Source organism: Neofelis nebulosa, chromosome 11 (genome assembly GCF_028018385.1).
Source record: "Neofelis nebulosa isolate mNeoNeb1 chromosome 11, mNeoNeb1.pri, whole genome shotgun sequence".
NCBI lineage: Eukaryota > Metazoa > Chordata > Mammalia > Carnivora > Felidae > Neofelis > Neofelis nebulosa.
The window spans coordinates 66,740,549-66,764,111 of record NC_080792.1 but is presented as its reverse complement, the minus strand read 5'-3'; the positions used below and the strand labels follow the sequence as shown (position 1 = coordinate 66,764,111).

The 23,563-nt window shown below is 62.2% G+C and overlaps 3 protein-coding genes across 14 annotated transcripts in view; all 3 read right to left on the bottom strand.

Moving 5' to 3' along the window:
* Positions 1 to 1,945: 1,945 nt before the first annotated feature.
* LOC131490538 (platelet glycoprotein Ib beta chain-like) lies at positions 1,946 to 3,242 on the bottom strand. Its single transcript, XM_058693001.1, has 2 exons — positions 3,104 to 3,242; positions 1,946 to 2,843 (listed from the first exon to the last, which is right to left on the bottom strand). Exons 1-2 carry the CDS (start codon positions 3,111 to 3,113, stop codon positions 2,224 to 2,226), a joined length of 630 nt encoding a protein of 209 aa, XP_058548984.1. The 5' UTR covers positions 3,114 to 3,242; the 3' UTR covers positions 1,946 to 2,223.
* Positions 3,243 to 3,370: 128 nt separating this feature from the next.
* The window catches only part of SEPTIN5 (septin 5), a 28,259-nt gene continuing 8,066 nt past the window's right edge, over positions 3,371 to 23,563 (bottom strand). For 5 of the 12 annotated variants that reach the window (XM_058693000.1, XM_058692998.1, XM_058692997.1 and 2 more), the window contains one exon: positions 22,504 to 23,540. In XM_058693000.1, the coding sequence (XP_058548983.1) occupies positions 23,484 to 23,540 (57 nt within the window). In that variant the 3' untranslated portion in view covers positions 22,504 to 23,483. Of the gene's footprint in view, positions 4,408 to 4,508; positions 4,612 to 4,847; positions 4,984 to 5,068; positions 5,166 to 5,950; positions 6,053 to 6,184; positions 6,303 to 6,498; positions 6,634 to 6,720; positions 6,845 to 7,117; positions 7,205 to 7,310; positions 7,408 to 8,062; positions 8,561 to 10,550; positions 10,761 to 11,820; positions 12,094 to 22,503; positions 23,541 to 23,563 lie in introns of those variants that run through there. The other 7 variants (XM_058692999.1, XM_058692995.1, XM_058692996.1 and 4 more) reach the window with 6 other exon arrangements.
* Positions 21,082 to 22,375, bottom strand: LOC131490539 (platelet glycoprotein Ib beta chain). The gene is made up of 2 exons (XM_058693002.1): positions 22,237 to 22,375; positions 21,082 to 21,976 (listed from the first exon to the last, which is right to left on the bottom strand). The coding sequence occupies exons 1-2, from the start codon at positions 22,244 to 22,246 to the stop codon at positions 21,360 to 21,362; spliced, it is 627 nt and encodes a 208-aa protein (XP_058548985.1). The 5' UTR covers positions 22,247 to 22,375; the 3' UTR covers positions 21,082 to 21,359.

The window sequence follows — 23,563 nt, the reverse complement described above, 5'->3', positions numbered from 1 at the left end:
CAGGGTCACAAGTTGGGACCGGGGACTCCCAGGCAGCCTGGAAAAGATTCGCCAGGGAGGCCAGGCCAGCACCCTCTGTGGCCAGTACCTTGGGCAGAAGCCAATCTAAATCATGAAGAACTGACAAAAGAGAGAGAGAGTCTAGGAGGAACCATGGAATTCAGCTGCCCTATTTACCAGGGAGTAAGGAAGTTCTTCCTCAGGTCTGACCAGACTGTGACACCAGCCTCTTTCCTACATCAGAGGAGCTCCAGCTGCTTCTGCAGCTCCGGGCTCTCAGGGTTCCTTGTGCCCATCCTCTCAGAGGGACACGGCCCAGAAGCCCTCAAACTTGTGGGCAGTGGGCCTGGGCTCCTGCTGACCCCTCCACATAGTGTCTGATGGAGCCTGGGCTCACAGCCCAGGAGGCTTCCTTCTCTTAGCTTGGGGTCACCTAAGACCCCCAGGCCATTTTCTCCTGAGCCCTACATTTGTTCCCTGAAGGCCTCAGTGAGGAGTAAGAGAGGAGTCCTAGGGGCTCTGCTTCCAGTGCAGCGTGGAGAAAGCTCAGGCCCAGCAGGAAGACCCCTCCCTGGCATCTGGTTTCCTCCTCTGGAAAGTGAGGGGGAACATCCCCTCCCTGTACCATGTTGGGACTGAGTTAGGCTGCCTGTGTACCTTACTGTGACAAAGACTATTACCTCTGACCCCTACCAGGGGCTCTGGGTGTGCTGGGCCATCCCTGAGGGTGTGTGTGTGTGTGGGGGGGGGGGGTTGGCAGTTCATTTGTACAAAAGGGGCCATCCCTGATGTAGTGATAAGGCCGGATGGACGGCTGGACAGTCGGCCACAGCCCACAATGGGCCGGATGCCCCGCACCTGCCCACAAAGGAGGGGGTGGCTCCTGCCTCACGTCTGACCGGCAGCCCTGAGATAGCATCAGCCCAACCGGAGGGCCATCCATCTTGTCCCACAAAGACTGGGACAAAGGCCATGTCAGCGGCAGCCTCCCCGACCCGGTCAATGGGGGCCAGAGCCTTCCTGTGCCAGGCGCCCCAGGCCCAGGCCTGAGGCTTCTTGTCAGGGTCCTGTTTGGGTCCATGAAGAGTGGCCTTCATTGTTTACAGGGCCAGCCAGGTGGAGGCCCCACCCAGGGCAGGAATGGGACTCCAATATTGAGGAAAGTGTCAGCCCTTCATTTGGGCACCCTGGGTCCCTTGTTAGCAGCCTGTGCCACAGTGGGGCACCCTGGAGGAGTCCCAGGCCCTGGCTGTTCAGCCTGAGTTCAGGGGTGGGATAGGGGAGACCAGGGACCAAGGCTGGTCCAAGCAGTCAGAGGCACCTTCCCACAGGAAGTGGTGGTCAAGTGCAGAACATGACTCCAGACACTGTGCAACACCCTGGTACCCACTCAACCCTGCAGGGACCTGCCTCACCTGTCCTCCAGAGGCTGAGCTTCTAATTCAGATGCCCAGGGAGTTCCAGGTGGGTCATCAGATTATTCTCACCACCCTGACCCATCCCTGACTGCCCTGAAATCTGCCCATCTATGCTCCCAACAGTCCTCAGAGCCTCCTCACGGCCCCTCACTGACCCCCAGAGACCCCAACTCCAAACATCCTCTCTCTTCCTCTCAACCACACTGTCCTGCAGTGCCCTCGATGTCCCCACTGTCTTCACTGTCCAGTATCCTCACCGTCCCTGTGTCCTCACTGCCCCTCAGTGTCCTCACTGTCTCAACACTGTTTTCACTGTCCCCACAATGTCTTCACTACCCTATAATGTGGTCACTGTCTGAGTTCTTCTGTGCCTTCCACTTGAACTCCTTTGAAAGTGAGTGGTCTGGGAGAGTCACTGATCCCGTGTTGGGTGTAGGAAGATGTGATGCATCCCCCTTGAATCACCTCCTAGGGCTTGTCCTGTGGTTTGGGAGGGGAATTTCCGGGTGGTGGGGCACAGAGACCAGTCAGATTGGGAGAAGGGTTTATTCTGCACTGGAGTTTGGTGTGGGGAACCTCGCAGGGGCTGGGCTGCAGCTCACCCCCTTGACCCGCCTAAGCGTCCTGGGCTTTGGCTCGCCTCGCTGCAGAGGGGCGCGTGTGGCCCGGGGCCCGCAGGGGGGTGGTGGGGTCTGGAAGACTGTGCCCAGGCGGAGGACGAGCCCCGGTCCGGGTCAGGGCGAGGGCTCCTTGGGGCAGGGTCCTGTCGGGCTGGCACGCCCGCGTCGCTCAGCGCCTCTCAGGACTACTCGTAGAACTCGCTGGCTCCGGCCGTCTCCGCCACCAGCGGGGCGGTCAGCGACAACGGGTGCGCGGCGCGGGCGCGGGCGCGGGCGCGCAGCCGGCGCAGGCGACACAGCAGCAGCAGCAGCAGCAGCAGCGCGTGCAGGAGCCCGAGGCCGAGCAGCAGGAGCTGCGCTGCCAGCGCCCCCCAGCAGAACGCGCCCGGCGCACAGGCGGCGCGCAGCTCGTCTTCCGCCAGGTACGGCAGCAGGCGGCCGCGCAGCGCCGGGGGCGCGGCACAGCGCAGGTCGCGGTAGGGCGCGCGCTCGGGCCGGCCGGCCAACCAGGCGCGCAGTGGCACCAGGCGGCAGTCGCAGCGCCAGGGGTTGCCGCCCAGGTGCGCGGCGCGCAGCACGGGCAGCGAGTCCAGCAGCCCCGGCGGCAGCGCCGTCAGATTGTTGCCCGTCAGCACCAGTTCAGTCGTGTCCGGCGGGAAGGCGGCGGGCAGCGAGGCCCATGTCAGCCCGCGGCGCCCGCAATCCACGCGCGTCCCCGCACAGCCACACGGCGCGGGGCAGCCCGCGACTGGGCGGCTGGGCGGCGCTAGCAGCAGGAGCAGCAGGCTCAGCGCCCGGCGCGGCCCTGCAAGGGAAGCGCCGCAGTGAGCCTGGTGGCCTGTGTGGCACCTGGGCGGGTCCCTGTACACCCCAGGGCGCTGGGCCCGGCCCGGGCCCCGGAGGCCCGAGCCCCGCCTTACCCGAAAGCCTCTCCACCTCGACCATCCGCGCGCTGACTGGAAGTCCGCCCTAAATCTCCCTACTGCAGCCCAGATGACTGCAGCGCCTCCCAACCCGACTCTGCTCAAGGAGCGCAGTCCCGGGCCTGCCTGACCCCAAACTCACCGGAGCCCATGGCGAGAGGATGGTGACCTGGCTTGTTCTGGAGCGCTAAGCGTTGGCTGGAGAGCCAAGCGATAATGCCGCCCCGCCCCTGCCAGGCCCCAGCACCCTGGCCGAACCGACCACAGCGCTGCCACCCGCCAGAAATAACCCGGAGGCCCAGTAGACAGACGCTGCGGCCCCAGATAGAGCACTATCACCAGGGCTCGCAGGCTACCAGGGCTTCCGCCCCCCACCAACCCAGGGGAGCACGGATCACTCGGACACCACTGCGACTTCACCAACATTTTTCTCCTGTCACCAGGACAGGATGCAGCATTCACAACTGAACAAAACTGGAGACTGGGATTGGGGGGGAAGGTATCATGCTGGGGGTGGGGGAGGGATGGCCTAGGCAACCCAGGGCAACAGTGCTGCTGGGGAGAAAGGACCTCCAGCCACAGGCAGGGAATGGCAGTCTAGGGGTGGGGGGTTCCCAGGTTGCCCAGCACCCACTGTTCCTGGAGCCCTCAGGCCAGGCCACAGCCCTAGATGAGGAGTTTGGGCAATTGCAGGCGTCCCTGCCCCACCAGCCCCGGGAGATCCTTGCCTGCAGCCAGCTGCTCTCCTTCAGTCTGGAGGGATCCTAAGCGCTTCTGTTGCCCAACCTGCCACTGAGCTACCCAGTGAGGGGTGAGGAGGTAGGGAAGGACTGGCCCACCTCGGCACAAAGTGAGGCCTCAGCGTAAGCTGGGTGGCCCGAGGGAGGGGGCACATGAGGGTTCCCACGTCCACTCTGTGGCACTGGGGTGGAGAAATAGACCTGGGATGCCGAGGATCTGCTCCCCTATTCTGCCTTGTTTTATCCCCCTACCTGAGTAGGGCCTGGAGTCGGAGTTCATGACCTTCTGGGGCAGGGGTAGATCTCAAAAGTCATGGCCCAAATTAGCTCCTGTTCCCCCGAGGCCAAAGAGGGCCGGCTGTGGGGGCTGCTGTCCAGGCCCCTTGGAAGCAGATACAAATAAGGGGAGGGACTGGTGCTGAGAATAAATTAGGGTTGTTTGGGGGCTATGAGCCTGCATCTCTGGGTCAGGTTGGGAACAGTCGGGAACAGTCCTGGTCTGGACCATTCCGGGACCGGGGTTGTGCCCAGGCCTGTTGGAGATCCAGATTTATTCCAGGGTGGAATCCAGGCCATTGGGGTCCAGGGACGGGAAGGGCCAGCCTGGAAACTGGCAGTATATCCATGGCAATGTGGGGCTGGGTTGGGGTCACTGGTCCTGCATCTGCTGCTTCATCTTCTGCAGCATCTCCTGCATGCGCCTTAGCTGGAGGTGAGACGGGAACAGCAGAAGGTAGAGTGACAAACGTGATAGGAGGGGCTGGACCCCCACCTCCACCCCTTCTCCTCCCCTGTGGCCCCACTAACCTCCTCATCCTTCATCCTGATGAGCTTTTCTGTCTCAGCATCCGGGGTAGGCAGTGGTAGGATGGGGATGGGGCTCTCCATGCGGCTGTCCTGGGTCAGTTTGCTGTGGGGCGGACAAGAAGGACAGTTTGTCTGACCCCCGACACTACCGAGGCTCTGCCCTCCTGAGCTCCCACACCGTTGGGTCGGCTCTGGGAAGACAAGGTGCAGGGTGGGGGGCCTACTTGGGAGTTGGGGGAAAGTTCAGATCTGGGAAGGCAGCAAGGATCAGCCCTCTGTTAGGGAGCCTTGGCTGGGAACATGAGGTGCACGATCCAGGTCCGAGTCAGAGCTGCGCACCTGGTCATCTGCTGGATGCAGTGCGCGCGATAGTTCTCATAGTGCACGTCGCAGGTCACGTCCTTGAGATCATGCATGTGTGTGCGGATCAGCATGTTGCGAAGCTTCACAAAGTCGCAGTGTGCCTGGTTCTCCACTGTGGGGCAAGAGCGGGTGTTGGGTGGGTGCAGGCCCGGGGGAGCCACCCCACTCCCTCTGTCGCACCCCATGCCTGAACTCACCCTCCACGATCCCCCAGGGGTACAGTCGCCCCCGGACCCGTTGCCCCTTGGCCTCCACCACTGTGTTGCTGCCGATAACCGCGAAGGGCGCACTCTCCTGGGAAGGGCAGGTACAAGGGCTCGCGCCCAGTTAGTGTGAGTATGGGGTTAGTGGCTGAAGAGGGACATGGGCACTCGGCACCTGGTCGCTCCTCCAGTATCACTATCAACAGCCCCTCCCAAAGAGATCCTGGAGTTGCCCAACCCTTGTGGCTTCTCTGAAGCCAGAGCTGGCATGGCTTATACCCGTGGCACAGGGTATGTGCCCAGCCAGGCATATCCTCCCCTTCTGACACCATCTCCCATCAGGAACTGCTCCATTCAGCTACCATCGCCATCCCTCCCTCCCCAGAGCTGAGCCCCTGCCTCCTGTTACTGATGCTGACTTAAGCTGGGGCCAAGGGCTCCACCCTGCTCTTGGCCCAGTGGCTGCCTATCCCGTGCCTTAGGCTTGGTTATTGCCACTCTAGTTCCCGGGGCACCCAAAGCCACAACCATCCTCTGGAGCTCAGAATTCTGGGAGCCAGGGCACACACAGGCTTGTGGCCATCAGGCCAGACCCTTCTGCTCGTGACCCATTGGAAGAAGACTGAGGAGCAGGGTCAGGGTGGAGGCCTGGCCAGGACTGTGCCTTTGGGTCCTGGCAAGTGCTCCATGACACACTAACCACACGGGGCCCAAACTGCACAAGCCAGTGGGGACATGAGTGACTGTACCCCACCCCAGGTGGAGGGGCTCTACTGCCCAGACAAAAGACTCTTTCCCCCACCGGGTTGGACCTGGATGCTTGGTGCCATGTAAACTGACCTCCAGTTCCCTCCTCTGCCACCCCAGGCCGCTCACCTTCAGTTCCCGATCCTGCTGCTTGAAGTCCTCATCCTCGTCAGAGTCACATTCAGGGAACTGGTACACGTGGATCCCAAACTTGTCAATCTCCTCCCGGATCTGTGGCGGGGCAAGGGCTGTCAGATTTGAGGCTGGCCAGGGACCCGGGGCCAGGTGCTCTGGCACCCAGGATCAGCACACTTGGTGTTCTGGGTCCTGGAGACCTAGCCCGGGCCCAGTTGCCAGGCTCACCCGCTCCTTCAGCTTCCGGATCTCGCTGGGGACGAGACAGTCAGCTTTGGCGATGAGGGGCACAATGTTCACCTTCTCATGCAGAGCCTTCATGAAACCCACATCCACTGGCCGCAGCCTGCAGAGAGCATCCAGGGGTGGAGAGGGGCATGGTGGGGGTGGTGAGGGCACAGAGAGAGGGTGGGATGGGCTCAGGGAGGGCATGGTTGTGAGGGCACAGGCAGAAGATAAGCAGTGACAGGTGCAGCCAACGAGGAACCATGGAGGCGGGTCCCACCCCCCACCCTGAGCCTGTTCCCAGGACATTCACGCACCCGTGTCCAAAAGGGGAGATGAAGTAGAGGCAGCAGTGCACACGGTTGTCTTGGATGTTCTTGCGGTTGAGGCCACTCTCGTCACGAAAATACTGCTCAAACTGCTGGTCCACGTAGTCGGTGATGGGCTTCCAGCTGCAGGTAGGCAGGAGGGTCGGTGAGGCCAGAGGGGACACTGGATCAGCCTAGGCACAGACTGTTCCCCAGCCAGGCTCTCCTCACCACTCAGAGTTGTTGACAGCATCCCCGAAGCCCGGTGTGTCTACAATGGTGAGCTTCAGCTTGACCCCCTTCTCCTCAATGTCCACCGTGTGCTTCAGGATCTCTACGGTCTGGCTGATGCGCTCTGTGGGTGTCGAGGCATCGTTTGGAGGGGTCTCTCCAACTCTCAGACCCCACCCCCACTGGGCAGCCAGGACCCTTGTTCTCATCCATTCTAGCATTTAGCCCTGGCCTCATGGCCTGACTGTGGTCTGGGCCACTATTCCTGGACCCTGAACAGGAGAGACCCACGCTGTGGGGAGAGAGGAGCAGGGTCTGGACCCAGAAGGGACCCCTTTGAAGGGTCACACAGCAGAGGATGGGGAACCAATGCCAGGGCTGCATAGGGCCCACTCACCCTCAGCACTGAGCAGCTTCCGGTCCTTGTACAAGTCGGTCAGGAAGAGGCTGTGGACCAGCGTGGACTTCCCCAGGCCCGACTCACCTGCCAGCAGGTACAGTGAAAGAGTCAGGTTAAGTCTGGGACCCCTCTGACAAAGCCTAGCTGGCTATGGCCCAAGCCACCCCACCTGGGAGTCCAGCCCACTCACCCGCCACCATAAGCGTGAAATCGAAGCCCTTCTTCACAGACTTCCGGTGCACCTGATTGGGCAGTGTGGCGAAGCCCACGTACTGCTTGTCGATATCCTGGGGGGCGGGGGCAGGGCAAGTCAGGAGCAGGCTTGGATTCCTGGGGCAGTCTGATGCCCTGTTCCCTACCCGGCTCAGACATGGAGGCAACAGAGGGCAGAGTCCTCTGTGTGGGGAGTTTCAATGGCAGAAATAGGGTGAGGGCCTGTGAGCAAAGGCCTGGAGCTGGGAAGGCAGGTAAGGGGGTGACAGACATCCTTGCCCCCGCCTCAGTGAGGGGCTTTGCAGGGACCTGAGAATGTGTCTGTGTGTGTAGAGTTTAGGATGCTTGGCTGCAGCAGGCCTAGGCTGGGTCCTCCCTTGGGCGGTGGGCAGAGGGCACCAGGACCCAGACCCCTCACACACATCCAAGGCCCTCCATAGGCGGGAGAAGCCCCCTGGCCTCAATACTCACCCCTCCTGAGTGTACCAGGGGGTGGGAGGCCCCATCTGGCCACCATCCAGCCGCGGGGGTGGCTGGCTGCTGCTACCAAGGCGGAGCAAGGGCTATTTATAGACAGCGGCACCGAGCCTCCCCCACCCTCGGGGTCCCAGCGCCCAGTCAGGTGGACCCTGGCCCTGCCGGTCCCTGTCACGTCCCAGAGCCCTTGGGACCGGGACCCGGCAGGCACACACACACTGACCCACATTCCACTCCCCTCTCCACACACACCTTGAGCCGTCTCTGGGCCTGGGTCCGCGGTGACAGCAGCTGCTCCACCAGGCGGTCCTGGGGCGCTGCCAGCGAGTCCATCGCTGCGTTTGGACCCCAGACCGGGTCAGACCCACAGGGGCAGGGCTTTCAGGAGGGACTTACAGGCAGTACTGCCCTGAAGCTCCGTTCTCGCCCCCGTTTTACAGACGCGGGAATTGAGGCCCAGAGAAGGGACGTTGCACACCCGCGGTGTTGCTGACCCCAGAGGCCACGCGTGCCATGCCTCTGCCAATGCGGACCCGCCCCAGCAGCGCGCGGTCTCAGCCACAGGCAGCCCCGGCTCCCGCACCGAACCAGAGGCGGGGCCTCGCGGGCGCTGGCAGGCGGGGCGGGCGGGGAACAAGAACGCCCCACCCGCACGGTCGCCGGGAAACAGTCGCTTGGAAATTGGGCCGCGGGCGGAGCCACCGGAAAGCTGCTTCGGAGGGAAAGGCCCAGCATAGGCGGGCATAGGCACGGAGGCGGAGTCCCGCTGCCGGACGGGTGGCCTCTGTCCGGGCGTCTCTACCACCCGGGTGGGAGGGTGGGGAAGCCAGGGCCCACCTAAGGGCCCTAGGGGGCGGGGTTTGTGGCCGCCCCGCGTCTCGCCCCCTCCAGGTGCAGCGCGGCTTTAACCCGCCAGAGGGCGCCGGGAGAACGCTCCAGGGACCTATGCGCACCCACGCGGGCAGCGGCCCCTCTCACTCCTTTTCTCCTCGTAGAATTGGCCCGGAAACCTCCCGGCGGTGTCGCGGAGTTCTAACTATCCACGGCCACACCCCTCCTTGTACGCTCCCTCCCCCCTCGTATGTTATGTGTGTGTGATGGGAGCAGGAGTGTTCTGGACTGGTGTGGCCCTTCCAGACACGTGGGAACTGGGAGGGGGCAGAGCCCACCTCCCCAGCCTGGACCCACCTCCCCTTCGCCCGGGCTTGAAGGGGCTCAAGTGCTCAGTTAGAGCACCAGAGGCCTACCCACCCTACCTCCGGGAAACTTGGAAGCTGCAGCCAGCCAGCACTGGCCACAGCTGCCCCCAGACCACTTCCGCCAGCCAAAGTGGGGGGATGGTGTGTAGAGTGAACTTACCCCCTCCCCGTCATTTGTCTCCCTGTCAGCCTCCTCGCCTGCTCTGATCCACAAGACGGGCCCACGAGGGCTGGAAAGCTCAAGCCGGTATAGCTCTCACCCTCTGTGACCACCCCAGGGGCCACAGGCCTCTCCTGGGCACCAAACCCTTCCTCACCCCTCTCTCCAGGACCCTACCAGAATCGGAACCAGCCAGCCAGGCAGGAGGGAGGCTTGGAAAGGAGCTGCAACAAGAACAGACATACTTCTTGGACTGTGTATCAGTGGGGATAGGCGGCCCCCCAGCTCTTCCCCACCCTGGTTCTCCCTTCTTGGCTCCCCTGGTTGAGGGGCCTCTGTCCATTTGTCCAGGCTCATAATGCTGCTGTGGGGCCTGGAGGCCCCTGGCACCTGGGGAGGAGGGGTGGGCCCACAGCTGGGAACAGGAGAGTCTTTCATCCAGAGGAGAGCAGGGGGAAGCCACAGGGCACCTCCCTCAGCTCTCCCAGCTGGGCCCTCAGTCCTTGCCCCGAGAAAGCCTCCACACTGGCCCCAGCCCTCTGCCATGTGGACCTGTAGGAAGTGTCTGGGCCAAGTCCCACCCAATCTCCACCTGTAGGTCCACTAGAGACACAGCCCCTCAGCCTAGCCCCCCAGCCAGACAGGCTGGCATCTCAGGCTCAGGGCATCTCCAAGACAGACACGCCTGGGTCTACGCCTTAGCACTTCACAGCTGGGTGTCTAATGGAGCTTGTCACTCTCAGACTGCCTCAGTTTCTCCACTGATAAGGCACAGCCTCTGGGGAGGCCCAGGTCAGAAGGGCAAGAGTCAGGAGGGTGACATGTCAGGAGGGAAAGGGTCTCACTCCCAGCTCCTGCCCCTGCACCCAAACTCACCCAGACAGGGCCTGTGGATTCCCTGGGGGAGCTCCAGGGAAGGGGCCCTGCCACCCCCTCTCTCTGGCCCATGAAGTACAACAAATATTTCTCAGGGCTTCCTGAGCTGTAGACACAGCTGCGCCCACCTCCTCCCGGTGCCTGAGACTCTCGAGGCATTTCCATTCTTAGAATCACTAGAGTCAGCTCTGGAAGCAGCCACCAGAGCCAATAGCGCCCCCATCACTGCCTGAGACAAGGTGGGGGCCAGAGGATGGGGGCACGGAGGGCCACCAGAGCACCCCCCACCCTCTTTCATAGTGTGGATAGACCAAAGCTCACCAACACCAAACAATATTAACGGTGAAACTACCATATTCTTCCAGCTCCCCCCCAGATCCTCGGGGAGCCTGTCCCAAAGACCTGGCTCCTTGGCTTTGTTCCTGGGGCTCCCCCTCCGCCTGCATGGTGCCCTCTCCCTCTGGTCTGAGGGGTAGGGGACAGGTGAGGCTGGCTCCTAACTGACCTTGAAGGATGGGCAGACACAGGCCTGACGGGGCTCACACCTCAGCAGGAGGGAGTCCCTGGTGGTGCTAGGCAGCAGCTGCCTGGCCCAGTAACTCCAAGGCTCAGGAGAAGCTGTGGGGGCTGGTCTCCCGGGCCTTCTCTCTCTCTCCTTCAAACAATAGCCTGGCAGCATGCGTCCCTGCGTCTCAGGCATTGTCTGACCTGCCTTGATAGGAAGACAGCTCCTGGCCCGGGCTCCCTGGAGAGGCCCTTGCCAGCAGGTTGAGGTTGAGGGGCCCCTCCCCAAGAGCCTCACCTGTCCCAGGGTGGGGCGTGTCCCTGCCAGGAGACTGGCACCTGGCAGCCAGTGACTCCCAGCCCCCACCCCACCTGCTGGGCCGCACCCTGGGCCAGGACTTCGGGGTTCTACCCGGCGTCTACCCACTGTGTGAATTCCTATCTCTGACGAGGAGTGCCAAGGCCACCTTGGTGCCAGAGTTAGGCCAAGAAGATCCCCCAACATGACTGAGCTCAAGTCAGAAAGGCCTCCAGCAGGGCCCCAGAGCCCCCTGCCCATCTGGTTACCCACTCCCACCCCACTCTCAGGATCTCCCAGCTCTGTTTAACCCCAGCCTCAGCTGGGTTTCACAGTGGGTGCCCAGGTCAGCCTCCTGTCACATCCTGCATTCCCTGAGTGGGGGCCAGGCCAGCCCCTGTGGGAGGCCACAAGCCTATTTGTACCCACTAGGTTGGAAGACCCATTCTGGGCACAGGGATGACTCAGACCAGGCCTTAGAGGCTCCCAGTCTGGGGAAGAGGCCTGGCCACAGATCAGCCCACTCAAATTGGTGTGTGGGGAGAAGAGGCATAAGATGCACAGGAGTGGGGTGGGGCTGCTTAGGGTCTAGGTGCTGGCTGGTGGATACAGACCCCTCCCCTAGCCTGTGGCCTGCGGTGACGGTGGCCTCACTCAGGACCCCCAGCACGAGGCCTAAGACCAGTTCGGGGAGGATACACTGGCACTGGACCACTGGGAGACACCCGGCCCATCCCCCCATCCTGGGAGGGGCACCCCTGCTGTAAGGGCCAGGGGTCAGGCCCCCAGGGGCCCAGTGCCCACTCCTCCCCTCTGTAGCCCCTGGCGCAGCGGCACTGCCCCAGCTGACAATCGGTTATCGCGACAGGGCGGGATGACGGCCGGCGGGGGCGGGGTCGCGCCTGGGCGCCAGCGGTGTTGGTGGCACAATGGGTGACAGCCGGCCGCGGGGGGAGCGGCGGCGCGCACGTACCTGCTTGTCCTCTGCGGGGTCGGGGTCGGGTCGGGGTCCGGGTCCGGGCCGGCGGGCGGGGGAGAGACGGAAAGACACGGTGAGAGGCGGGCGGGCGGCGGGGACAAAGGCGCGCGCGGGCGCGCGGGCAGGCGCCGGGCTCACCTGGGGTCGCCAGCTTGCTCTTGTACCGCAGGCCTGTGCTCATGGTGGCCGCCGGCGGGGGGGACGGGCGGCGGCGGGCGCGCGGGCGGGGCGCGGCGACGAGCGGCGGAGGCCGAGGCCAGGCTGCGGGGTGACCGGCCCCTCCGCGCCGCCGCCGCCGCCCGCCCCGCCCGCGCGCCCGCCAGCCAATCGGCGCCCGCCGCGCCCACGCGCGACCCGGCGCGGCCGGCGGGGGCGGGGACCCAGGCGCCCCCCAACGGCCCCGCGCCCGCCGCCTCCGGGCGACGCCCTCGCTCACAGCCGCAGGCCAGCGCCCCGGGAACCCGGCGACGCCCACGCTGCCCCAGCCCACGGCAAGGCGGCTGCCCGACTCCCGCCACACCTCGCGTCTCCGGTGCCCAGGCCTGGACTCTGCCTGCCTCGCTCTCGAGGGACCCCAGTCGGTGCCTCAGCCTGACCTTCCTTGCCCCCCAGGGACTGGCGGCCTCCTGCCAGCCGCTCCTCACCTCACCATGGACGACGGAGGTGCTGGCCTGTGGAGTCCTGCTCCTGGCCACAGCAGGAGAGGTGATGGTCACCCCACGGACCGCCGGATGCCCGGCGCAGGGCCGGTGCCCCAGCTTCCCTCCTGCAGCCTGTTCAGTGCTGTGCACACCTGCTCTGGGAGGAGACACCTAGGCAAGCTGCAAAGTCCAAGCCCCTGGGCAGTTGTCCCTCTTCTCTTTTTCTGGCTTATTTTCTGGGATTATTTCTAAAGAGTAACCGAGCTGACATCTGGGACAGGACGGACCGACCTCAAGCCTGCCTGCTCCCCCACTCCCCACCCCAGCTGTACACCCTCTGCTCTGCAGATGGCAGCCAGAACTGCTACCACCCTGAGAGGGGGGGCAGGGAGATCTCGGCCTCCTGTGCTAGAGGCCAGTCAGTGGCACTGAAGGCAGGGCCAGGGCCTGCACCCCATTTACAGATGGGGAAACTGAGGCCCCAGACCTTCAGTGATTGGCAAGATTCTCAAGCATGAGTGCCTCCTGTCTTCCGTCACTATCACACTCCCGAGTACCTTTGGCTTCCCTGGAGTGCTCTCAGATGTCATATCTGGAGTCCTCGGTCCCACAGAAAGGACAGGCAGACCTGTGGTCACCAGCTCCCCCAATGACAGCCCCCTTAGGAGGAAATGGCCTGCTGTACCTTCCACACTCAGGAAGCACTCCTTTCTCCCTAGCCCCTTGTGTGCCCCTTGGTCCTCTTCCATCTCTGAATCACCAGCACCTAGCACAGAGTTGTTTGCTCAGAAAATGAAAAAGCCATGTAAGCAGCAGCATTGCTCTGCAAAATTCTGTGGCAAACGCCCATTTCCCCCTCCACTGGGACCTCCATGTAGTCCAGAGCTGTGACCAGTGTGGGGACACTCCACCGCTCAGACCCCTCATCCAAAGCCTCAGGGCCAGATGTGTTTGGAATTCAGAATTTGTCATATATCTCATACAGTACATGATACCTCATTGGAGCCGGCTGCAGCTGCTGGTAACCAAACACATTAAGATGTTTGTAGTGGAGGGGTACCAGGGTAGCTCAGTAGGTTAAGCGTCCGACTTCAGCTCAGGTCATGATCTCTTGGTCTGTGAGTTCGAACCCCGTGCTGGGCTCTGTGCTAACAGCTCAGAGCCTGGAGCCTGCTTTGGATTCTGTGTCTCCCTCACTCTCTACCCGTCGCCCACTTGTATTCTGTCTCTGTCTCTCTCAAAAATAAATAAACATTAAAAAAAAAAACTTTTAAAGATGTTTGTAGTGAAATGAGGGGTATCCAGGTGGCCCAGTCGGTTCAGCGTCCAACTCTTGATTTTGGCTCAGGTTGTGATCTCACGGGTTTGGGCTCTGTGCTGACAGCATGGAGCCTGCTTGGGATTCTCACTCTCCCCCTCTCTCTCTGCCCGTCTCCCACTCACAATCTCTCTCTCTTAAAACAAACAAACAAACAAACAAACAAACATTTAAAAAAGGTGTTGGTAGTGAAGTGCGACTATTCACATGAACTGGAATTAATAAAGGCCATAACACATGGTTACACATCAGCCCAGGGCTGCCTTTGTTACAGAGTTTCGAACACTTTAAGTTTCAGAGCTTTGGGGGAATTTGGAATTGGGGATAAAGGAATGCAGCAGGGAGGGAACACTTGAAGTGATAGGCAGGACTTCTGAATCTTCCTCAGCTCCGACAGGCTTGGTGGAAACCGCATCTGAGGGGGCCTGAAGCTTTGCAAAATGGTTGAACTGGTCAGTGAAAACTGGCACTTGGACCTTTAGTATGAACTGACCCATGCAAGCCTGTGCTTGTGGGGACAAAGGAGGAGACAGGAACCTATCCTCGATGAGGCAGACATGTCTTTGCAAAGGGCTCTCTCTGGGCTCAGCGGGGAGGGGGCCTCCGGGAAGCCCTGGGTGTTGGCCTTGCCACAAGAGAGTCAGGAGTGTGGCCCTCCGGGAGGATTTCTGTGGCGGTGGATCCCCAGCCCGGGGCATAGGGGCTGACTGGTATCCTGGAGACCACCATGGCAAAACCATGGTACCCTAAATAAGGACAGACAACATCACTGCCCTCCACACTGGGGACCTCCAGATGCAGAGCAGACACCTGGAGAACCGATCCGGGACCTCTGAGACCAGAGACCTCCACACCAGGGACCTGCCAAACGGTGACCTCAGAGCAGAGATCCCCAGAGGAGAGACCCCCATACCAGAGACGCCTACACCAGAAATTCCATACCAGGGCTCCAAAGAGAAGAGACCTATAGAGCAGGGGCTCTAGATGAAGGATCTGACGCAGAGAGACTCATAAAATAGGGACCCTCACTAGGGACCCCCAGAGCAAGGGGTACCCAGGTGAGGCATTCTGTGCCAGGAGAGACCCAGGGCTCCCACAAACAAGTCTGTCCCCATTTTTCCTATAAAGAAAGCCAATGGTCTTCCCCCACTCCCCCCCTGCATGAACATCTCAGGATGGCGTTGTCTATGGGCTCTGGCTCTGCTCTGGTCTGTGTCACTGGTGTCCTCCCGGGTGTGGCCCCCCAAGACGCACTCTTGCAGGAGATGAGGCAACTTGAACACGGTGAGCACCTTCAGTGGGCACACAGGGGCGCAGGCGTGTTGGGACAGGCGGCTGTCAGGGGCGCCGCCCCACCCCCACCCCACCCCCCGCAGCCCTGCCCAGACAGAAGCCCTTTCCTCGGTATCTGGCTGGAATTCTTCAAGAGCATCTTTAAATAAACAAAGCACAGAGAAAAGTGAGCTCCTAAATACAAGTCACATTAACATAGATTTCCATGCAGAAGCACAGCAGAACTTGGCCTTTAGGCCTCCCATAGGCCTCCTCAAAGCCCTGCTCAAGCCTGGGAGTTGTAGAGTCCCAGGGGCACAATCACCTGGGCGATGCCCACACTGCCCCGGACACTCACCCCCACCTCCCCAGCCCCCTGGCCCCAGGCTATAGTCTCCCTCTTGGGAATGGGCACACCAGGCCTATGCACACACCTGGGCAAGAGAAGCAGCATGGGGACCCTCTACTTGCCCTGAGGTCTGTACCCCCAAACCCCAGGGGTTCCCTCTGGCAAAGCTTGAAGGATTCCCTTCCAGCCCCTCTCACTTCTTTTTTTTCTTTAAAGTTTATTTACTTCTTTTGAGAGATACAGAGACAGTGCAAGTGGGGGAAGGGCAGAGAGAGAGAATCCAAGCAAGCTCCACCCCATCAGCACAGAGCCTGACAAGGGGCTCAAACCGACATAGCCGTGAGACCATGACCTGAGCCAAAAGCAAGAGTCAGACGCTTAACCAACTGAGCCACCCAGATGCCCCAGGCCCCTGCCACTTCTGAAGGGTTTTTTTTACCCCACTGGGGACACAGTGACCTTGTGGGGATGATCCCAGGGTCTTGTGTGACTGGGACAGAGGCAGGGAGAGCAGCACTGGGGTGGGTGGAGAGAGCCAGTCAGGCTGTCCTTGTTGTTGAAGGTGCCCTCCCGTCCCCCACCCCTTGCCACATGAGTGTCTATCTGGCCGAGAGCCCCTCAATTTGTCTAACACACTTAAACAGGGTGAGGTGAGGCCCTCCCCACAAGGACACCTGTAGTAGGACAAGGGGTGAGGAGGGTGGGAGCCTCTGATAGGTGAAGGCTGGAGTCCAAGGGACCTGCACCCCCAAGCCCCCCCAGACCATGCAGACAGTAGCCTCCAGATGGGACTGCACACTGCTGGGAAGAATGCTTCAGAACCAACAAATGACTGGACGGCAGCTCCCCTTACACATCTGGGGCCCTTCTGCCCTCTCCCTCCTACAGGCTGAGCCCAGGGCACCTCTGGCCCCTGCAATCTCTGTACCCTCCCCTGACAGGCGTCTCCTGGCGGCACAGTGCTGCTCCCTCAGCCTCAACATCCCCAGGAGCCCTCCCCACCACCTGCCTTCGACATACCAGTCAGTGCTTTTGACGTCCCGGGGCTGGGGCACTCAGATTTGTTCTGAGGGTCAAGGGGATCATCCACATGATGAGGACCAGGGTTTCTCTCAGGCACAGAATTCCAAGAGCTCTGAAGGACACTCCCGTCCCCGCTCCCTCCGCTCTTTGAGAGATTTCATGGTGGACATTTGTTTCCCTGTGTATAAGTGGCCTTATTTCTGCCACAAGAGCCCTGAGGGGTTGTCTGCAGGACAGACCCCTGGGCCAGGGATCCATGAAGCCAGTGGCTGAACTGGGGGTCTGGGCAGTGGGGGTGCTGAGCACACTCCATAGGTCTTGGGAACATTCCCGTGGGCTCTCTCAAGCTTTGCCCACTGAGTACTGACCCCTCAGGGGATGTCCACAGTAATGGAGGGGTCCCCACCTAGTCGATCTCCCAGCACCCTTTGTCCAGCTGGCCTTCACCACGCTGCGGGGTGGTGGTGACAGGAAAGCAGGACAGAAGGAGGGATAGACCGTGTTTCCTCTGGGGCAGAGAAGATCCCCATGGGAAGGCTTCTCTGGGAAGGACTGCTGATCCCCAGACCCTGCAGGGCCAGCCCATGGGTTCTCCTGATAGGACAGGACGTCATCCTCTGCAGACATTTCCTGTCTGTGCACAGAGAAGGTGAGGACGAGGAGAGTGTTGCATCCATTGTAGACAGCCCTGGGTGTAGACAGCTCTGGGCATGTGACTGTGCTGGGGAAAAACGGAGGTAGGCCTGGGGGATACCCCAGGGGCTGTTTAAGGAGGGCGGGACACAAGAGCTAAGGCCAGGCCCAGTCACCAGGACCAGTGACCCTAAAGGCCCCCCTCAGCCTAGGGGGTGAGTGCTTCCCGAGAGCCCCCTGCTGATTTATGGTTCTCCAGGGTGGACAGAGTTATGGCTGCTAAGGCCTTGCTCCCTCCCTCTTCCTCCTCCCTGTTGGGGGTCGGTTGGGGTGGGGTGGCTCTCAGCTGGTTTCCAGATGGGCCTGATAGAGGGGGCATCTTGGGGTGGGAGGCCAGACACCCTGAGCAAAAGGACCTGGCCAGTGTCAGCTGGCCAGCCATAGCTGCCTTTGTCTCTCTCTGTGGTTGTCTCTGTCTCTGTCTCTGTCTCAGGCTCTGTCTCTGTCACATGCAGCCCCTCTTCCCCGAGGCAGCCTGGGTGGGTGGGAGTGGGAGCCGGTGATTTATCGCCTGCTGCCTGTCTTCCATCGGAAACGCCGGGGGTGGGCGCAGACGGTGCAGTGAGCTATGGGCCCCCAGGGCCCCGCCACCCACCCCAATGTTGTTGCTCTGTCTGAGCGGCGGGTGCACCCCCCCCCCCCAACGTGGCCAGGGCTTCGGGGGGCCTATGGGCCCCCAGGGCCCCGCCACCCACCCCAATGTTGTTGCTCTGTCTGAGCCGCGGGTGCACCCCCACCCCAACGTGGCCAGGGCTTCGGGGGGCCCCCAGACCTTCCCAGGGTCTCGTCCACGCGGGCCCCACTCAAGTCTCCGCCCACCGAGGGGCCGCCCCCCTCCCCAGGCTCCCCTTCATCTCCCCAGGCAGGAGGGGGCCCACGAAGGACCCGCACACACTCCTCGCCCCCAGGTTGGTCGGGAGGTGGCGAAGCGTCTGTTCCACTCCCCCTGGGGGGCTCCCATTCCACCATCCCCACCGGCTTCTTCCTTCTAGTCGCCCTCCACGCGCCACCGGCCACCACGCAGCCGCTCCTTCCAGCCCTGCCTCCGTGCACACAGCAGGGGCCCAATGTATGTTTACGGAGCAAACAGGCGGCAGGAGTGCGGCTGGAGCACCTGAGCTGACACTCCCTCCGCCTGGCGGAAGAAGTCCCTTATCTTCCCTGTTGATGGGCTGTCAGCGACCCCGGGGAGGGGAAAGGAGAGGAAGGTAAAGGAGGGGAAGGGTGTAGAGGGGGCGCGCTCACCCCTCCCTGTCAGTGGCCACTTGATGCACCCTTCCCTGTTCCCGTGGGTGTGCGACCTGTCCGCCGTCTCGGCGATCCACCCCCACCAGCCTGGGCAAATCCGTCCTCTCCTGGCGTCTGTTCCTCTGCGGACCCTGGTTGTCTGCATGCCCAGGGCTCACCTCGGCTGCCCTCGCCCCACGTGGGGGGTTTTCCGCAGACCACGAGCGCCCTCTGGTGGCTCATTCGGGTCGCGGCGCGTGAGGGGAGAACCGGATGCCGATTTGGGGGCGGGAGGTCCTCAGCCGAGGCCGCAACCCATTTCACAGACAAGGACACGAAGATTGCCAGAGGGAGGTCACGGCTGTATCTGTCCCAGGAATGCCGTCTGGCCCTGCCGGGGCTTGTTCAGAGAGGCTGGGGGTGGGCAGTGATGTGGTCAGAGGACCCCTGGGCTGTAGGGCAAAGGACCCTGAATCAGACAGCTTGGGGGCTGCAGGCGTGGGGGGATGCCTTGAGTGGCCACCGTTTTGTTCCCATCCGGAAGGAGAAGGAGTCTGAAACCGCAGAGAGGACCAAGCTGTCAGTGGGGAAGGGCCCCTGGGGCAGGTGTGGTGTCCATTAGATGGAGGACCACGCTGGGGGGAGGGGCATGGCAGGCCCTTGAGGTGGGGGTAGAGGTGTACATTCCCCCTCCCTGCACAGGGCCATTCAGGGGCGCTGAGCTGGGACCATCCACTTCCCCACACTCCTTGGAGGCCCCAGGGTCAGTGCATGGAGGGTCAGCTCAGGGTCACAAGTTGGGACCGGGGACTCCCAGGCAGCCTGGAAAAGATTCGCCAGGGAGGCCAGGCCAGCACCCTCTGTGGCCAGTACCTTGGGCAGAAGCCAATCTAAATCATGAAGAACTGACAAAAGAGAGAGAGAGTCTAGGAGGAACCATGGAATTCAGCTGCCCTATTTACCAGGGAGTAAGGAAGTTCTTCCTCAGGTCTGACCAGACTGTGACACCAGCCTCTTTCCTACATCAGAGGAGCTCCAGCTGCTTCTGCAGCTCCGGGCTCTCAGGGTTCCTTGTGCCCATCCTCTCAGAGGGACACGGCCCAGAAGCCCTCAAACTTGTGGGCAGTGGGCCTGGGCTCCTGCTGACCCCTCCACATAGTGTCTGATGGAGCCTGGGCTCACAGCCCAGGAGGCTTCCTTCTCTTAGCTTGGGGTCACCTAAGACCCCCAGGCCATTTTCTCCTGAGCCCTACATTTGTTCCCTGAAGGCCTCAGTGAGGAGTAAGAGAGGAGTCCTAGGGGCTCTGCTTCCAGTGCAGCGTGGAGAAAGCTCAGGCCCAGCAGGAAGACCCCTCCCTGGCATCTGGTTTCCTCCTCTGGAAAGTGAGGGGGAACATCCCCTCCCTGTACCATGTTGGGACTGAGTTAGGCTGCCTGTGTACCTTACTGTGACAAAGACTATTACCTCTGACCCCTACCAGGGGCTCTGGGTGTGCTGGGCCATCCCTGAGGGTGTGTGTGTGTGTGGGGGGGGGGGGGGTTGGCAGTTCATTTGTACAAAAGGGGCCATCCCTGATGTAGTGATAAGGCCGGATGGACGGCTGGACAGTCGGCCACAGCCCACAATGGGCCGGATGCCCCGCACCTGCCCACAAAGGAGGGGGTGGCTCCTGCCTCACGTCTGACCGGCAGCCCTGAGATAGCATCAGCCCAACCGGAGGGCCATCCATCTTGTCCCACAAAGACTGGGACAAAGGCCATGTCAGCGGCAGCCTCCCCGACCCGGTCAATGGGGGCCAGAGCCTTCCTGTGCCAGGCGCCCCAGGCCCAGGCCTGAGGCTTCTTGTCAGGGTCCTGTTTGGGTCCATGAAGAGTGGCCTTCATTGTTTACAGGGCCAGCCAGGTGGAGGCCCCACCCAGGGCAGGAATGGGACTCCAATATTGAGGAAAGTGTCAGCCCTTCATTTGGGCACCCTGGGTCCCTTGTTAGCAGCCTGTGCCACAGTGGGGCACCCTGGAGGAGTCCCAGGCCCTGGCTGCTCAGCCTGAGTTCAGGGGTGGGATAGGGGAGACCAGGGACCAAGGCTGGTCCAAGCAGTCAGAGGCACCTTCCCACAGGAAGTGGTGGTCAAGTGCAGAACATGACTCCAGACACTGTGCAACACCCTGGTACCCACTCAACCCTGCAGGGACCTGCCTCACCTGTCCTCCAGAGGCTGAGCTTCTAATTCAGATGCCCAGGGAGTTCCAGGTGGGTCATCAGATTATTCTCACCACCCTGACCCATCCCTGACTGCCCTGAAATCTGCCCATCTATGCTCCCAACAGTCCTCAGAGCCTCCTCACGGCCCCTCACTGACCCCCAGAGACCCCAACTCCAAACATCCTCTCTCTTCCTCTCAACCACACTGTCCTGCAGTGCCCTCGATGTCCCCACTGTCTTCACTGTCCAGTATCCTCACCGTCCCTGTGTCCTCACTGCCCCTCAGTGTCCTCACTGTCTCAACACTGTTTTCACTGTCCCCACAATGTCTTCACTACCCTATAATGTGGTCACTGTCTGAGTTCTTCTGTGCCTTCCACTTGAACTCCTTTGAAAGTGAGTGGTCTGGGAGAGTCACTGATCCCGTGTTGGGTGTAGGAAGATGTGATGCATCCCCCTTGAATCACCTCCTAGGGCTTGTCCTGTGGTTTGGGAGGGGAATTTCCGGGTGGTGGGGCACAGAGACCAGTCAGATTGGGAGAAGGGTTTATTCTGCACTGGAGTTTGGTGTGGGGAACCTCGCAGGGGCTGGGCTGCAGCTCACCCCCTTGACCCGCCTAAGCGTCCTGGGCTTTGGCTCGCCTCGCTGCAGAGGGGCGCGTGTGGCCCGGGGCCCGCAGGGGGGTGGTGGGGTCTGGAAGACTGTGCCCAGGCGGAGGACGAGCCCCGGTCCGGGTCAGGGCGAGGGCTCCTTGGGGCAGGGTCCTGTCGGGCTGGCACGCCCGCGTCGCTCAGCGCCTCTCAGGACTACTCGTAGAACTCGCTGGCTCCGGCCGTCTCCGCCACCAGCGGGGCGGTCAGCGACAACGGGTGCGCGGCGCGGGCGCGGGCGCGGGCGCGCAGCCGGCGCAGGCGACACAGCAGCAGCAGCAGCAGCAGCGCGTGCAGGAGCCCGAGGCCGAGCAGCAGGAGCTGCGCTGCCAGCGCCCCCCAGCAGAACGCGCCCGGCGCACAGGCGGCGCGCAGCTCGTCTTCCGCCAGGTACGGCAGCAGGCGGCCGCGCAGCGCCGGGGGCGCGGCACAGCGCAGGTCGCGGTAGGGCGCGCGCTCGGGCCGGCCGGCCAACCAGGCGCGCAGTGGCACCAGGCGGCAGTCGCAGCGCCAGGGGTTGCCGCCCAGGTGCGCGGCGCGCAGCACGGGCAGCGAGTCCAGCAGCCCCGGCGGCAGCGCCGTCAGATTGTTGCCCGTCAGCACCAGTTCAGTCGTGTCCGGCGGGAAGGCGGCGGGCAGCGAGGCCCATGTCAGCCCGCGGCGCCCGCAATCCACGCGCGTCCCCGCACAGCCACACGGCGCGGGGCAGCCCGCGACTGGGCGGCTGGGCGGCGCTAGCAGCAGGAGCAGCAGGCTCAGCGCCCGGCGCGGCCCTGCAAGGGAAGCGCCGCAGTGAGCCTGGTGGCCTGTGTGGCACCTGGGCGGGTCCCTGTACACCCCAGGGCGCTGGGCCCGGCCCGGGCCCCGGAGGCCCGAGCCCCGCCTTACCCGAAAGCCTCTCCACCTCGACCATCCGCGCGCTGACTGGAAGTCCGCCCTAAATCTCCCTACTGCAGCCCAGATGACTGCAGCGCCTCCCAACCCGACTCTGCTCAAGGAGCGCAGTCCCGGGCCTGCCTGACCCCAAACTCACCGGAGCCCATGGCGAGAGGATGGTGACCTGGCTTGTTCTGGAGCGCTAAGCGTTGGCTGGAGAGCCAAGCGATAATGCCGCCCCGCCCCTGCCAGGCCCCAGCACCCTGGCCGAACCGACCACAGCGCTGCCACCCGCCAGAAATAACCCGGAGGCCCAGTAGACAGACGCTGCGGCCCCAGATAGAGCACTATCACCAGGGCTCGCAGGCTACCAGGGCTTCCGCCCCCCACCAACCCAGGGGAGCACGGATCACTCGGACACCACTGCGACTTCACCAACATTTTTCTCCTGTCACCAGGACAGGATGCAGCATTCACAACTGAACAAAACTGGAGACTGGGATTGGGGGGGAAGGTATCATGCTGGGGGTGGGGGAGGGATGGCCTAGGCAACCCAGGGCAACAGTGCTGCTGGGGAGAAAGGACCTCCAGCCACAGGCAGGGAATGGCAGTCTAGGGGTGGGGGGTTCCCAGGTTGCCCAGCACCCACTGTTCCTGGAGCCCTCAGGCCAGGCCACAGCCCTAGATGAGGAGTTTGGGCAATTGCAGGCGTCCCTGCCCCACCAGCCCCGGGAGATCCTTGCCTGCAGCCAGCTGCTCTCCTTCGGTCTGGAGGGATCCTAAGCGCTTCTGTTGCCCAACCTGCCACTGAGCTACCCAGTGAGGGGTGAGGAGGTAGGGAAGGACTGGCCCACCTCGGCACAAAGTGAGGCCTCAGCGTAAGCTGGGTGGCCCGAGGGAGGGGGCACATGAGGGTTCCCACGTCCACTCTGTGGCACTGGGGTGGAGAAATAGACCTGGGATGCCGAGGATCTGCTCCCCTATTCTGCCTTGTTTTATCCCCCTACCTGAGTAGGGCCTGGAGTCGGAGTTCATGACCTTCTGGGGCAGGGGTAGATCTCAAAAGTCATGGCCCAAATTAGCTCCTGTTCCCCCGAGGCCAAAGAGGGCCGGCTGTGGGGGCTGCTGTCCAGGCCCCTTGGAAGCAGATACAAATAAGGGGAGGGACTGGTGCTGAGAATAAATTAGGGTTGTTTGGGGGCTATGAGCCTGCATCTCTGGGTCAGGTTGGGAACAGTCGGGAACAGTCCTGGTCTGGACCATTCCGGGACCGGGGTTGTGCCCAGGCCTGTTGGAGATCCAGATTTATTCCAGGGTGGAATCCAGGCCATTGGGGTCCAGGGACGGGAAGGGCCAGCCTGGAAACTGGCAGTATATCCATGGCAATGTGGGGCTGGGTTGGGGTCACTGGTCCTGCATCTGCTGCTTCATCTTCTGCAGCATCTCCTGCATGCGCCTTAGCTGGAGGTGAGACGGGAACAGCA